This window comes from Stigmatopora nigra, chromosome 11, assembly GCF_051989575.1.
Source record: "Stigmatopora nigra isolate UIUO_SnigA chromosome 11, RoL_Snig_1.1, whole genome shotgun sequence".
NCBI lineage: Eukaryota > Metazoa > Chordata > Actinopteri > Syngnathiformes > Syngnathidae > Stigmatopora > Stigmatopora nigra.
In genome coordinates, this window is record NC_135518.1 from 13,099,257 (window position 1) to 13,115,886 (window position 16,630).

The window sequence follows — 16,630 nt, forward strand, 5'->3', positions numbered from 1 at the left end:
TCTCTACCTTGTATAATTCCACTTAATAGACACATCCCCATTTTTGTTTACAGCTTGAAAAATCTTCTCGTCTTTTATTATTCTTTTTTTTATCTTTGATTGTATCTCTTACTATATCATCATTTGTCATCTTTATATCTGTTTTAAAAAGTACCTTCCAAAATTCAACTTCTTACTATCTTTAGTTCCACTTTTAGAAATAGATTAGATTAGATTAGGCAATTCTTCTTAATGTTTACCTGATATCTATGAATGTCTCCCTATGTTTACTTTCCATTTCTGACTCCATTATTGCTATTTTGTGAAGAAATTATTTCTTTGTTTTAGTATAGGTATCCAATATGTGGCGTAAAACTTGTTCATTTTTTTAGCTACTGCAACATATTATATTGCCATACCCATTTTGACAGGAATTTTTGTATTGCAGATTTTGATTTTTTTAATTTTATTTTATTATTATAGTAAATTTGGACCATGTCATATATTCCTTTTGTGTCAAATTAACTTTTATCCGAGTTCTTAGAAAACTAGGATCTAGTTTGTTAAAAAGTTAATTGAAAAGTCATTTGTTTACTGCTTTTCAAATGTTGTTGTAGCAAGTGAAGAAAAATGAAGATACTCCATTTATTCACAAGGTTTTCCGGGAAAGTTCTAACTGGTAATTTTTCGGGTAACATCCAAGTCAACCCAACTGGGTAATTGCTTTCAGACTTGAGTGGGACCTGACTAAATAGCGGAAAATGACCAAACTTGATATCTTGGCCCACTCTTGCACGGATGAATCTCCTCAATTGGCGCATCCAATAAGGGATGGACGGCCTCCTCAGTCTCAAAATAGCTCATTCTTTCCCTTCATCCTTAAAATACCCTTCTTTAAATATGACATACACGAAATTAGCCCACTATTGTTGTCATTAGCTCCATTGTCAAACAACATCTGCCTAAAACACTCATGTAAAACATCATTTTTGAGTACTTAATAATCCGACATGATCTTGCTTGAACTTGTGTAATTCAACCTTCCCTTCACATACACACACGTGCACACCCACACTTGAACCGCTGTCGACAACCCGCCAGGCCTTGAGATAAGGTGCTGAAACCGACCTCGCTTGGGGAAAAACGCACATTCATTTTGTGTCAATGAATTGAACAGCAAAAAATTTGAAAATGGCGTCACAACGGACCACAAAAGTCACTCTTTGTCGTCTTTTCTGTCCATCCGTCCATCTGTCCGTCCATCATCCACTTGGGTGGCATCTGACAGCCTTTCCTATCTTTCAGCATGGACACGCACACACACACACATTGACACGTTTGAGGCCTCACTCAGCACCCCCCCTCCTCCCCCTTTAGAAGAAAGGCCGCTGGTATTATGACAGGTGGACCACGCCACTGAAAAACTACAACCGCCATAATAAACACGCCGCTAAAGACCAACACCGATGGCTCAATTCGGAATGCTAATTCCGAAAAAGCACCTTCAACCCAGACGGTCAAAGGTATCATATTTGATAGCTGAATTTCAAGAAAAGTGACATATTTTAACATTCAGTGACTTTTGCATTGGAACCCATAGCTTTCACATGGCATTATTTCATGCATTTGCATTTAAGGCTGTTTTACTAGCGGTCCTGAAAGACCTGAGCAGGAAGACAAATGAGCATGTTGTTTTGCTGAAAGCTATTTGACGCGTTCACTCGTCGCTCGCTCGACCGCTTTGCCCCTCGCTCTCCTCGGGTCAAACTTTTGCTTTTTGAGGACTGATGGACACGTTATTTTGATGTCATTAGTTGCCATTCACTAGGATAGGTGTCCAATCCATTTTGACGTGCAGGGATGGCAGCCAACGTTTAAAATGCTTACTGTTGGTTTAGTTACTAAAACATAATTAGGACTGAGCAATGCATTGGTTTCTCATCAATACATTTTCAGATGCCTAACTGCTAATACATCATTTGCAATGAGCAACGAATTGGTTTCTCATCAATACATTTTCACATGCCTAGCTACTAATACACAATTAGCACTGAGCAATGTATTAGTTTTTCACCAATACATTTTCAGATACTTATTTTATATAATCATACAATACTGATGAACTATTGTTTTTAACTTTATATGAGTCATAATAACAAACAGTTTCAGATATTAGGTTTCTTCTCATGTTATTAGATTCCTATTATGAACATGTGATTACTGCATTACTAGTAACCAGAGCTACCTCATCTGTTTCATTATTATTCAGCATTTTTCCCCCTGACTGCAAAGAACTTTGCCTTGAGTCAAGTTAAGGAATTTCTTACTGGATCCACAAGTGTGTGTGTGTGTGTGTGGTGGGTGGCCAGGAAACAGGAGCTGAATGTACACACACACACACACACACACACCACACACACACACACACACACACCACATTTACACACACATATAGACACACAGACAGAGCAGCGTGTGAGAACACCAGCTCCGTGGCCTCGGGAAACAATAATGAATATGGAATGACGCTCTCCCATTTTGTACGGCAAACGCAACCAGATGCAGCAGATGTTGCCGACATGAAAGCGCTCAGGTAGTGACGAGCGTTCCCCGCAAACACGCAGTGGCGTAACCCGACCCCCGCCCGCCGACTAAATTGCTAATATAGTCGATATGTGTGATAATAATATATGACGGCCGTGCATGGAAAATAGCTCAGCGGTCATGGGAAAGTGAAAGGGGAAGCGGTCCGGGCCCAGACACAACAATTATTTGCTGGAAACACCTCCACCCACACGTTGAATACCACTGTAAGATCAACTACTCTTTACCTTCATTTAACCTCATAACTCTACTTTTGTTTCAACTTAAAGTTGTCAGATGACTATACATGTGATATTCTGCATTGCCAAATAATATTATTTTCACAGAACTATATACTGAATTGCCCCTTGAATCTATTGTAATTATTATTGTTGCATGTAAGCCACTTGTCCCTATGAGGATGCCGTTGTGACGTCACCTCCCTCTTTCCATCATGGCGTTGCCGGCGCGTGCTAAGCTAACACGACATCTCCTGAGGCTTTCCAAAAGGTTTCCCCGAGTTCAACAAAGGTTTTTCTGCGATCGCAGCACGTCGGAAAAGCAGGTAAAGTAGAACATTTAATTTGTTTATAAATCGGGTGTTGATATGTGTGTTTTTAGTGACTTTGCGCCCCTCCTCACCACATTTCTGTTTGCCCCCACTCATTCACCTCTGCTAAAGTATACAACTAATCACTAATAATGCTGATGTAATCATGTCGGATATAAGAATTATTGATTGTATCACATCTTTCATTACTTTTAAACTTGATTTCCACCATGTTATTTCATATATGATCGCCCGATTTCACTATATTGTTCACAAATATGCAATGTGTAGACTAGGGCTGTCACTTATGTTGGATAATCTGCCGATAACGATTCTCGATCTGATACCACGGTTAAATATATTTAAAATAGGACACCCAAATGTACACCCTGCAGTATAGAGCAGCAATGGTTTCAAAGTACCCCCAAAAACTCAAATGTAAATATTTGTTTATATATACAAACTAACAAAATACGGTTTATATGCAAGAAAATACAGTATATTATTTCCCTTATCCCTTTGGATTATTTAGTTTCTAGTATTTGCATTATAGAAGTAATTGCATATTTTAAACATTAGAGAGACACCCCCACGCCGCCCCCCAAACCCTACCCTTCATTTCCACTTTAAAAACACATATTCACTCTTATTGGCACCTTGCAAACACATTAACTGTCACATAAGTGTAAAGAGAAGTTAAGCAGTGCTCATATTAAAATGTTGCTCACACATGGGCGAGTGTAAAAGACGTGTTAGAATGGTAACACTTCATCTTGCAATCAGATTTTATTTTATTTTTTAAAGTTTTTCCCCTCACAATGTGAAAATGAAATGGAAGGTGGCCAGGTTTGACAAAGGTCAAATACACCTCAGCCTTTTTTTGTGCAAGGCGCTTTGCACATTTGGGGAAAATTAAAAGAAATGAAAAGCAACACTTCATCTGCTGCAGCTCACATGTTGACCGGAGATTTAAATGTTCGTTGAACTGGTCTTCTGTAAACGATGGAAATATCATAAAGTGGCCATAAAGTCCTTAAATAAACTAGTACAAACATAGCCTATGGAGCTAGCTATATATCTAAGAGTGTATCTGAAGAAAACAATACACACCAAGTTCACACAGCCTAAGCAACAATGTTATTTATTGATTATTTATGTTTGTTTGTTGTTGTTATTTGTGTACTTCCATACTTATCTATGTTGTAACTACTTTAATATGTTGACTCCTTATTTTATTTGTCTGTTTGTTTGTTATTATTTGTGCACTTCATTACTTATCTATGTTGTGACTACTTTTTTTATGTTGACTACTTACTTATTTGTGTTTTTTGTTGTTGTTTTTTGTGCACTTCCCCACTTATCTATACTGTGACTACTTTATCATGTTTACTACATATTTATTTCTTAGTGTTTTTTTAAATTTTATTTGTGCACTTACTTATGTTGTTACTACTTTTTTATGTTGACTATTTATTTGTTTGTTGTTGTTATTTGTGCACTTCCCTACTTATCTATGTTGTGACAAGTTTTTTATGTGGACTACTTCTTTAACTGTCTTTGTTATTTGTGCACTTCCATACTTATCTATGTTGTGACTACTTTTTATGTTGACTACTTATTTATTTTTCTCTTTGTTCATTATCATTTGTGCACTTGGTGGTGGAAGCTTTAATTTTCATTATACTTCATTGTACTGACAAAAATCCATATGATTGTGCCCAAATGAAAGGAAAACATCCTTTTTCCTCATATTTCTAATGAGAAAACCTAATTTTCTAAACAAAAAAAAATCCACAAATAAGAATATTAGAAAAATCCATATGTTTTCTAACCCTTAGATTAAATGTCAATGGCAGCCAAGGAAATGAATGTGTTTAAGCAGCGCTTATTTTTGGAAGTCTAAATTATACGACCTGTGGGGCAAAAGTCTTTATTATGGCACTTCTACTTTTTCAGTCCACCTGTCAAAATAACACCTGAGCAGACTGGAAAGGGTGCTGAGTGCCACACACAAAAAAAAAAAAAAAAAAAACGCCACTTGACAAGCACATATTTTACACATTTTTCCAACGTTAACATATTTCATTTTGCACTCGTCAATAAGTTGCGCCGCCAGGAAGTGACTTGCAATTGGCCTCGACGATATCCCCCCACGGCCCCCAAAATCACTTTACCTGGAAACCATTTTTAAAAGCCCCCCTAGGGGGTGACGGAGACTTGGCCATTCATTAACTATACCCGATTTGTTTTGGAGCGCTAATTCCCCCCAAGCCGTCGTTACGCTAACATATTTACATAACACAAATCACGCCGAGACGACTTGACGTGAAAGACCACGACTGCCAAGTCTAACCTTAAAAGTCCCAAGTTGAAGGAAATTAAACATTCCTTTTTTCGTGTATGCTTTTTTAAAACAAAGTTTTGACTAAACCAAGAAAAAGGCAACTGTAAGTCAGATTTATTGCGTCGATATTATTGATGGAAGCGACCTGCCAAGATGTTTACTTTAAGCTCACCACCAAAATCCAGTTTTTTGTTCCACACTGCGCACGTTGTTGTGACTTGAAATTGTCTCGAAGACCACCAAAGCCCACCTTCGGGGTTTTGACTTGATCATGTGACCTCCCTGAAGGTAACCACATCGTGACAGGAGTGAAAAAGCTGTGATGATAGTATAAGAACGCGTCCTGCTGGCTTCGTTGCCGTGCGGTTGCCGGGCGGCTTTTAGAGGCTGTTCTCGTTGGGGGGATTTCGACTCCCATTTTATAGACTGTGACGATATAATGTACTTTCGGGAGTGTTTAAAAGTCTTACCTAAATACTCAATGCTATTACTACAGAATGAACCAAGAGTTAAGAAAGACGCCAATTTTTGTATGAGTCGAAATTGAGTCAGCAAATTTGGACCCGAACTCAAATGGACATCTAGTAGTCTTTACTGTCAAATAATTCAAGTTTATTGTATTTTCATGACTATAAGTGGCAATTAAAAGTCTTAAATTTTCTCCAAAATAGACAAGGCGCCTTATAATCCAGTGTGCTTTATATATAAAAAAAAATTAAAATGTGCCATTCATTGACGGTGCGCCTTATATATGTGAAAATACAGTAATTGTTGGTACCGTATTTACTGGACTATAAGTCGCGCATTTGCTGGGCCTGTTTTGACTAATACTCAAATGCAACTTATGTTTTGTTTTTTTCTCTCCAACCAATGACAGCCTGTCATTTTTTTTAGGTTATAATTGTCTAAAAACCTATGTTAACAGATGTCTATCTTGTCTGTTTACTTCTGCATTTTGCTATTATTACTTCAACGTTGTCAATCTTTCTGATAAAATATAAAAATGCCACTCTTAAAAATATGACTTATTCTCCAGTGCGACTTATATATCGATTTTTCCTCTCTCTTATGCTTTTTTTGGATAGTGTATTGAAAAATTACGATAATAATTAGCCTAATCGAGCCTGGTATAGTGAAATTCCCTACTCTCTCCATCCCCCATATTTCCTCAATGCTCTAATCCATATTTCCATCCATTTTGTCTCAAAATTCTACCAACGACCCGTTTTTTTCCTCATTAATTTCCAACACCACCCCGTTGCCTGCTTACCACTAAGAAACCCATCTATCAAACACGCTAGTGAAGTCCAGTTTTCCAACATTTGTGTTCCTTTGGGATGGCCTTAACACGCTGTTGAAAGAAGTCCACAAATGTTGCTAAATCACCCCCGTTTATGGGCCCGAGCCTCCTCGCTAACGTCTCCGGCTAATCGTGTCCATCACTGGCGTGAGATGCTATCGTCCATTTTTTGTCACTTTGCGTCAACAGCATCGTTAAAAGGGCCGAGTTCCTAATGAGGCGGATTAGGGTTTCCTGAGCCCCTTCCCCTCATGCCCCCCACCCCCCCATTTGGCCTCCTTCCAGGCCGTCTTGGAGTCTGAGCCCTTCAGAAGCCGCGGCCCGTCCGGGTTATTTTTGGAGCGTTTCGCGTCTGCTGTTTTTTTGAAGGGCCTCCAGTCGCCATTAATCAGAGCGGGGGGACCCCACGGTGCGAGGCGGCGCGGGCCACACTGCGGCGTTTCTGTTCCCGCCCCGCCTCGCTCTCCTCACAGTGTGACGCTGGAAGGAGCCTCATCAATCTCACCTGTCCCGCGTTCTCACCGCAGATTTAATCAAATACCCTTTTTTTTTTTTTACCCGAGCCACCCTCCAGTGGAGTAAAAACAGAAAAACATGCCGAGAACTGCAGTGGGTTTTTTGTAAAAAGGAAAAAAAAATAGTCGTTAATGAGGATGTCGTTGCTGATTTTTAAGGACTTGACTTTTCGGACATTTTCTTTGAGAGTTTTTGGCAAAAAAAAGGTAATTTCGGATAAATGTAGGACACTAAAAGGTTCTTGAGTTCTTATGTTTGGCTTTCCGCCATTCGCAGGGCCCCGGCCAAGATTCCGCGGGTGAAAAACTCGGGCTTTGCAGGTGCAAATCCGTGCAAAAAAAGTTTGGAGAAGCGTCAAAATTGGGGAATTGAGATGTTCGTTTTTTGGGTATTTTTTTTTTTTGCTTGACATTTTCTTGCTACGTTTTCCGTTCTCAAGATGTGGCGTGTTCTCACCTCGGACAAACATGCCATGTCGTAGATGTTGGTTAACGGGTCCGGGGGGTGGAGGTGGGGCTTAGGCGTCCATCTTGGCTCAAGAGACCAGCCGTGCCAAGGCGAATTAACGTCGCCACGCTAGTGTTAACGGGGAGGTTCCGGGACGGAAGGGGAACACTGGCCCCTGTGTGTCGGCATACTCGGCGGGAGAGTCGGGTCGGGAGCTGGGGGGGGGTGCCGGAATCCGTCCATCTGCGCGCCTGTCGGGATGCGGCGTTGGCAAACTTCTGACGCCTGGAGTCCCCCCACAAAGACTTGATGGTCGTTGGCGGCCGGGGGGGCAACGGCGGTCGTCCCGCCGACTTGTTGAAATTGGCCAGCTTGGTCCGTGCGAAATGTCGTGGCACGCGGGTGGGGGGGCCTGAAAGGATGCCCGGACGGACGGCGGAACAGATACGCTCTGTTGGCTTGTGGTCTATAACGTCAACATTTCTGGACGGCCTGGAAATGCTTGGTGACAATGGCCGGGTTTCACTTCCAATTTTCGAGATGCCGTCCGTCTTAGTCAAAATTGGGTGAGGGTGGTTTGTTGTTTTCAGTCTGTTAATGCGCCATGTTGGAAAATGTGACATGGTGGATTTTGGGGGGTTTGTGTTAAGATTTTTGCAAGATGACTTGAATAGTTTGGTGGGTTGACTCACTATGAGCGCTTTGTATTTATAAAGTAGTGTTTAATTTCGGGTTAAAATTGGGTAAACATGTCCAACAGATGCGTAGAAAAATTATTTTGCCCTTTTTGTGTATATTTTAGGTTTTAAACTATTCAAATTAGAATAAAAAGTCCACCCTCCACAAATTAGTTGACTATCTCCATCACTACTTGCTTTCTAAATGTCTACTATGGTAAACTTGGCCATATTTTGATATTTTTACCCAAACTAGAAGACATTCTTCACATACATAGTCGTTCTGAAGTACTGCGGCACCCCAAAGCAGCTGGCAAAATTGTTCTCCCTTCTTTATCAAATTAAATAAGAAAAAAACTGAACATCAGCAAGTGGATGATGTGTAACAGGCAGGAGAAACGCCTTCCCTGCTCATATTTTAACGCCGACAGCAGCAGCCGTCGCGCTACATCGCCGATAAGGTGGCGAAAGCTTTTCTCTTTCGCGGTGGCGGCCATATGCTCAAGACATTTCACGCTTTGTGTGTGTGTGTGTGAGTGGGGGGGGGGGGGGGTGGTCAAAGTCCAAAAAGGGGGCGGGGGTAGAAAATTTGCAGAGGGCGACGACTTTGGAAGGTTACGTACACGTTAGCGCCATGTTTTCACACTTTTCCCGGAATAGGTGTTCATTTGTCTGGCCGTGATCGTGTGCGGTCATGTCCGCCGAGGTCAAAGGTCAAGCGCAAACGTGGTGTCGAGGAAATGTGGACTTCTCAAACTTGGGCAGATCTGCCTTTTGGAAGAAAAAAAAGGCTGACAGGTTTAAGGGAGAAAAAAAGAACAAAGAAGGAATCGTACCCGAACGCCGATTTTAGCGGTGGCATTTTTTTTTCTCCACCGAGGTGAAAGATTTTCCAACATTTTCGATGGATTTTTTTTTTTGTCCGCCAAATAGCGACCGCACGGCGAGAAAATGTTGGATTAATCATCCACAACAAAATGACATACTTGTGCAAGAATGTCTAATAAATACGATACGTGGGAAACCTGTGGAGTCGGGCAAAAATATTTGACGTTCTGGGCCTATTCATGTAGACAAAAAGTAATTTTCTCAACTGCTTTATCCTCACTAGGGTCGCAGGGGGTGCTAGAACCTACCCTATTTGACTCCAGAGTATCCCGTTTTTTTTGGAATGTGGGAGGAAACCAGAGAAAACCCACGGTATCCCAGATACAAGTTCTTTTTGTCAAAAACTGACTTTTTTGTGCTTCTTTTTCTAATCTACAGATTAACGTCGCCTCCATTTTGTGTCAATCGTAAATCTGCTTTCAGCGAGTCGTCACGCATTAACATGGTTTGAGGTTCTATTTCTAAACACTGACTCCAGTTACTCCTTACCCTGCCTTTTTATTCTCCGATAACTTTATTGGAAGGATGAAATATTGCGGAACAAATCGAATGTGGAGGCGGCGACCGCTCCGTCCATTCCGTGATTTAAAAGTAGATCGGCTTTTACGACTTCTGCGCTTGCGTAGCGGCATCCGTCGTAAAAATTAATTGCCGTACACCATTCACTGTCCGGCCTGTCGTCGAGTAGGGGGCTGATTTACCTCCCTGGCCGACGCCCCCCTCCCCCTCTTCCTCGCAAGTTTGTCTCCAGACGCCGACCTTCCCGTGAGGCGTCTGGCCAGGTGACGGTCGCTTAGCAACCGGTGTTGACTCGACTTTGACACTTGATTGGCTCAAATGACACCATTAGCATGTTGGCGTGGCTAATGGCTTCCCTGGAGGGCTGGGGAGGGGGGGGGGTGCTTGTCAGCTGCAGGCGAGAACACACATCAGCCAGAATCGGGGTTCCGTTTGCACTGCAAATCGACTCCGACACCCCCTAAAGAGGCTCGCTGCAATTATCTGGTGGCTAATGACATAAGCGCTCAGTTCCTTCCGAACCCGATCACATTTCTCCCCGCAAACCAGAAATTGACATGAAGCAACGTGATTGGTCTTCAATAGATTTACACATCCAATTTTGTCAAAAAAAAAATTTGAAAGCATTTGAAAGCCCATGTTTTAGTCCAAAAACATCACTCCAGCTTAAAAGTATTTCACCAAACACATAGCTAGGCTTAATACACCCAAACTTTATTTAAAACCCAAAACTATTTATGTCAACAACAACAAAAAATAAAGCATCTGAAAGCCCATGTTTTGGTCCAAAAACTTTACTCATGTTTAAAAGTATTTCATCAAAAACATATCTAGGCTGGAAACTCCCACCTGAACTTTATTTAAAACCCAAAACTAGTTTTGTCAAAAAATAAATAAATTAGAAAGCATCTGAAAGCCAATGTTTTGGTCCAAAAATAACTTAATTTTGTCCTTTTTTTTCTGTAGGAGTCCACAGAGACCCAACGAGTTTTCTCCGGCATCCAACCCACGGGCGTCCCCCACCTGGGCAACTACCTGGGCACCCTGGAGAACTGGGTGTCCCTCCAGGACCGCTACCCATCGGTGTTGTACAGCGTGGTGGACTTGCATGCCATCACGCAGCCTCAAGACCCTCACGTACTCAGATCCAATACACTGGACATGGTGGCCAGCTTACTAGCATGTGGCGTCGACCCACAAAAGGCCATCCTCTTCTGCCAATCACAGGTACCCACTTTTAGTGTACCCACTTGTAGTTGTATGTGCGTCTTTTGAGTCACATGTGTCAAAGTGGCGGCCCGGGGGCCAAATATGGCCCACCGCAACATTTTGTGCGGCCCGGGAAAGTAAATCATGAGTGCCAACTTTCTGTTTTACGATCAAATTAAAATGATAGATATAGATGTATATTAAATTTCCTGATTTTACCCCTTTTAAAACAATAATTGTCATTTTTAATCCTTTTTTTCAGTTTTTAGTGCAAAAATCTTTTTGTAAAATCTAAAAATGTATTTAAAAAAGTTAAAATAAACATTGTTTTAGATCTAGAAATAAACTGAATATTCAGGGCTTTTAATCCAGTTCTTTTAATCCATATATAAAGAAAAATCAAAATATTATATCTAAAATAGTCCAGCCCACATGAAATCCAGTTGACGTTAACCAACCCTTGCAATCTCGTCCTTACTTAAAATCAACATTATAATCTCCATTTCCAACCCCACTAAAACCAGATTAGACATCTCACCTAGGTCCCAAACCAGAATCTGCGTTTCAAACCATCTCGTTTGAAACCCTAAACTTTGCTTGAAACCCGGATTCATCAATGGTTTCTTTTCTCTCTTTCAGTTTATTTTACCGCCGTCAAGCGCCTCCATATTTACTGGCTCACCGCAAAGTACTGGCTTGATTCTTATCTCCACACACACCCACACACACATAGAGTCAGTCAGGCTATTTGACAGGCCGAGATGGAAAAGCAAACAAACAGAAACCGCAGAGAAGTGGCCGCTCGAGCCACATGAAAGCATCTCGGTGCAAGAGGGGGGAAAATGGTTTCCAAAAAAGAAGGCATTTAGATGCTTTTGGACAAATTGCCAATGTCAGCGTTACGGCGACGACTAATCCTAACAGCTGCTTTGGATGCTCACCAGGGCGCAATTTGTCACCACCAAGTATTTGGATGCGCTAACGTTTATTTAGCAAAGCTCGGCACTTTTTGGCCATGTTTTCACGATGCCCTTACCGGTCATTTTTGACAGATTCCAGATTTTTGATGGCCAACATTAGTCCAGTTTCCTTGGTCTTTTTTTTCCAAACTACCTTTCCTGATCTAAGTCCCAGCGTTCTGACTTTGACGTCGTAAACTCTGATTGTCCTTCCCCGAGTGGGCGGACATTTTCCCCGACATCTGCCATTGAAACCCGTTGACTTCATAAAATGTCCCTATTTGTCATCAGGTTTAAAAATGCCTCCCACCTATCCTCAGCTACCACCGTGTGGCGCTAAGGGGTCAACTGGACACTCCCATCGAAAGATCGTAATGGCACCACATGACATTCAAGGCTTCGAGTCTTTAAAAACTGTATTTTGTTTATTTTTTTGGCAGGTGCCCGAACATGCCGAACTTTCGTGGATTTTGGGATGCCTGACTAGCATGCCGCGGTTACGACACCTGCCGCAATGGAAGGTAATTTCTCTTTGTTTCATTGTATTTAAAGCCCATTTACAGTATTTTCTCGCATACAAGACGTAATAGAGTTAAATGTAACTCATAATAATGATGACTGAATCAAGGGTACGGCTTATATGCGCATAAATTAGACTCAACATGCACAAAAATGCAAAAATTAAATGCTGTAACGCAATACTTTGCGGTCGATACGGTCATTTTTTTTCAAAATTGAGAAAGTATAAACAGATAAAACTCTTAACATAATTTATTTGGACGTTTATGAATGAAATTCAAGAAAAAACATCAAAACATAGCAAAAAAACAATCCAGCAATCAATTTTACAGTATTTTTCTAAAGTATCACATTTGTACTCCCTATTAAAACCCATGAATATTGAAGTGGTAATAGTGAATCATGGGGAGGCTTATATGAGAGAAATTGTCAATTGCAACGATTTTAAGGGTGCGGCTTATACGCGGGGGCGTCCAATATGCGAGAAAATACGATTATTTGTTCAGGATGACTATTAAGGTTGACGTTTTTTGCTGGTATTTTCATGTGTTTCTTCTCCCGTGGCGTATCCGATTTCCGTCCCGCTTCGCCGTCGTCGTTGTCTGTTTTATTGCTTTCTCCACCTGCCAGATCCGCCCGCTTAATAGCCGTCATTTCCCGGCCACGTGCGGCGTCGATCGGACCCCGAGGAGGCGCCATAGCCAAAAAAAAAAGAGAAAAAAAGTACAACTTCTGTTTGCCCGAAAAAAAAAGACAAGAGTCGGAAAATGTTCCGGTCTTTAATCACCAAGTGTACAAAGTCTCTCATCCGTCTTTTTTTTTTTTTTTTGGGTATCTCCAGATGAAGAGCAAGCAGAAAAATGAAGGCAGCGTGGGTCTGTACACATATCCTGTCCTCCAGGCTGCGGATATTCTTCTGTACAAGTGAGAATTTCAACATCTGGTACACAAAACGATCACGTTTCAACGCCCAATGACGGCGACGTTGGATGCCGTCAAAATGCTAAAGGAGCATGGGCAAACTACGGCCCGCGGGCCACATCCGGCCCGTGAGGCGTTTTAATCCGGCCCGCCGACGTTGTTGTTTTTTAAAATGACATTTGAATATCTCTTAATACATTCCTTTTTACTTGACTTTATACTTTTTACTTGACTTTGTACTTTATACTTTTTACTTTACTTTATACTTTTTACTTGACTTTATACTTTATACTTGACTTTGTACTTTATACTTTTTACTTTACTTTATACTTTTTACTTGACTTTATACTTTATACTTTTTACTTGACTTTGTACTTTATACTTTTTACTTTACTGTATACTTTTTACTTTACTTTGTACTTTATGCTTTTTACTATACTTTTTACTATACTTTTTACTATACTTTTTACTATACTTTTTACTATACTTTTTACTATACTTTTTACTATACTTTTTACTATACTTTTTACTATACTTTTTACTATACTTTTTACTATACTTTTTACTATACTTTTTACTATACTTTTTACTATACTTTTTACTATACTTTTTACTATACTTTTACTATACTTTTTACTATACGTTTTACTATACTTTTTACTATACTTTTAACTTTACTTTGTACTATACTTTTTACTATACTTTTTACTATACTTTTTACTATACTTTTTACTATACTTTTTACTATACTTTTTACTATACTTTTTACTATACGTTTTACTATACTTTTTACTATACTTTTTACTTTACTTTGTACTATACTTTTTACTATACTTTTTACTATACTTTTTACTATACTTTGTACTTTATACTTTTTACTTTACTTTGTACTTTATACTTTTTGCTATACTTTGTACTTTATACTTTTTACTTTACTTTGTACTTTATACTTTTTACTTTAATGATGAGTATGTCAATACTTTCATCCTTTCTTTCTGTTTCTGTTTCATATGTACTGTTAACGGATGCACTTTTTTATATGTATCGTATCTTGTGCTGACCCAGCCCATCTGTCACATATTTCTTGCCCAGGTCCACCCACGTACCCGTCGGCGAGGACCAGGTCCAGCATCTGGAGCTAGCCCAGGACCTGGCTCGAATCTTCAACCGGCACTACGGGGACGGCTTCTTCCCGCAACCCCAAGCTTTGCTAAGTAAGAATCCCTCGTTTGCCAACGCCATCTGCACTTGGATCAATAAAGCCTTTATTTAGATTGTGACAGGAACTAAAAGGATAGGGACTATTTTTATTTGAAGTACTGGCAATTAAACACACACATGGCCAGCACACACACACACACACACAAATACGTTAGCAGTCGCAAGGCGTTTTTTTATTCCCAAGCATCGTAAAAGCACAAAATGGCGTCAGCAAGCGTCGATAAAAGAAGACTCTTTCCCACCAATGGGGTGATAATTGATTGCTGAGAAGGGCGGGACTTTTGATTGATTGGCGGGGTTTGGCGGCTCATCTATGGGCGCCAGCAAGACGTCATTTTTATTTTTTTAATCTTCAGGTTCTATTCATTTCATCTTGTGAATCCGCAATGGGTTACCATGGCGGTCATTTTTACCCATGATTCTTAGTGTTGCACCTTCTCATTTAAGCTAGGGAACCCCCAAATTTGGGTCCTTTTTGTTTTTACATTTTGAGAAGTAATTTAGTACTTGGATTTTTTAGACGAGCATGCCAAAATCTGGTGTCGTACCAGTTCTAATGTATAGTTTGTAGTCACTGTTATGCTTCGTTTTATTATTATAATTTAATTTAATTTGTAAAAAAAAAATATCCATGGGCTTCATCCCATTATTTTTCAAGTTTTAAATCCGTTTTGGCCAAAAACCTATCATTTTTTCTCAGAAACTACATCATGTAAAAAGTTAATTCTTTGTTTTTACACTCATTCTTAAGAGGTTAAACATGTAATTTTTTATTTTATTTGCATCATACCTACCATTTTCCAACTTTTCAATCAAATCCATCTCTTAATGTCAAATTATGATACCACTCTCAGTAAATCTTTCAAAAAATACACAAATAGATGAATTACCTGCTTTTTTCACATTTATTACCTTATTTTAAATACATCAGGATTTCTACTACGACCTACAGTAACATTTGTCGTCTCTTTGCCTCCACAGGCTCCACCCGAAAGGTCAAATCCCTCCGCGACCCTTCCTCCAAAATGTCCAAATCGGACCCCCAGGCCGCGGCGACTATTTTCATCACGGACTCCCCCGACGACATCGCCCAGAAAATCCGCCGCGCCGTCACCGACTTCACCTCGGAGGTGACGTACCACCCGGAGACTAGGCCCGGGGTTTCCAATCTAGTCGGCATCCACGCCGCCGCCGCAGGCATAACCGTGGACGAGGCCTTGTCGCTGGCACGAGGTTTGGACACGGCGGCGTATAAGGGATTGGTCGCCGAGGCCGTGGTCCAAAGGCTAGCGCCCATTCGCCAGCGGCTGGAGCGGCTCAGGGCCGAACGTTCGCACTTGGAGGCCGTGTTGGAGGAGGGGCGGCAGAAAGCCAGAGAGCTGGCTGCACCCGTGTTGGGGGAAGTCAGGAGATTGGTCGGATTCTGTTGATGGGCTCATTTCATTGGATGGAATCACAGGTTTACTTGCAGCTTTTTCTTCTTCTATTTATTTATATTGGAGCAGGGTAAGTACATATATTGGATTGGACTCTACCTTTTTAGTCCATTTTTTTTCATCATAAAGACTCAAAAATGACATGAATTTGCATTCTCATATTTTGAGCTTTTTTTGTTGCTTAAAATGAAATTTCCCAAATTCTGTTAACAAGAAACGGATCCATTTTTTTTAATGTTATCGCATTATTTTTTAGTGCTTGGACTACATAATGCTTAAAATAGATTTATTTTGTTCATTTTCCTTACTGACTATCCTCACAAAGTTCAAAGGGGGTTTTTAAATGTCATTTTTAGAATGTTTTTTTTTGGGTGTTACAAATCATATTCTGTTATCTATCCATTTAGATAATGGCAAAAAAAAGTAGCTCCTATATTAAAATTTCAAAATTGAAATTGATCTACTCCAGTTTAAAATCACATTCATTTTGACATAGGAAAGCATTTTGGATGTCTATTTATAATGAATTGATACATAATATAATTACAAGAAATGCATACCA

General features: G+C 40.2%; 1 protein-coding gene across 1 annotated transcript; it reads left to right on the plus strand.

Annotated features, from left to right (window-relative positions):
• The first annotated feature begins 2,431 nt into the window (after positions 1-2,431).
• Positions 2,432-16,200, plus strand: wars2 (tryptophanyl tRNA synthetase 2, mitochondrial). Its single transcript, XM_077728118.1, has 6 exons — positions 2,432-3,127; positions 10,770-11,030; positions 12,412-12,492; positions 13,332-13,414; positions 14,504-14,625; positions 15,614-16,200. Exons 1-6 carry the CDS (start codon positions 3,017-3,019, stop codon positions 16,060-16,062), a joined length of 1,107 nt encoding a protein of 368 aa, XP_077584244.1. The 5' UTR covers positions 2,432-3,016; the 3' UTR covers positions 16,063-16,200.
• Positions 16,201-16,630: the final 430 nt, after the last annotated feature.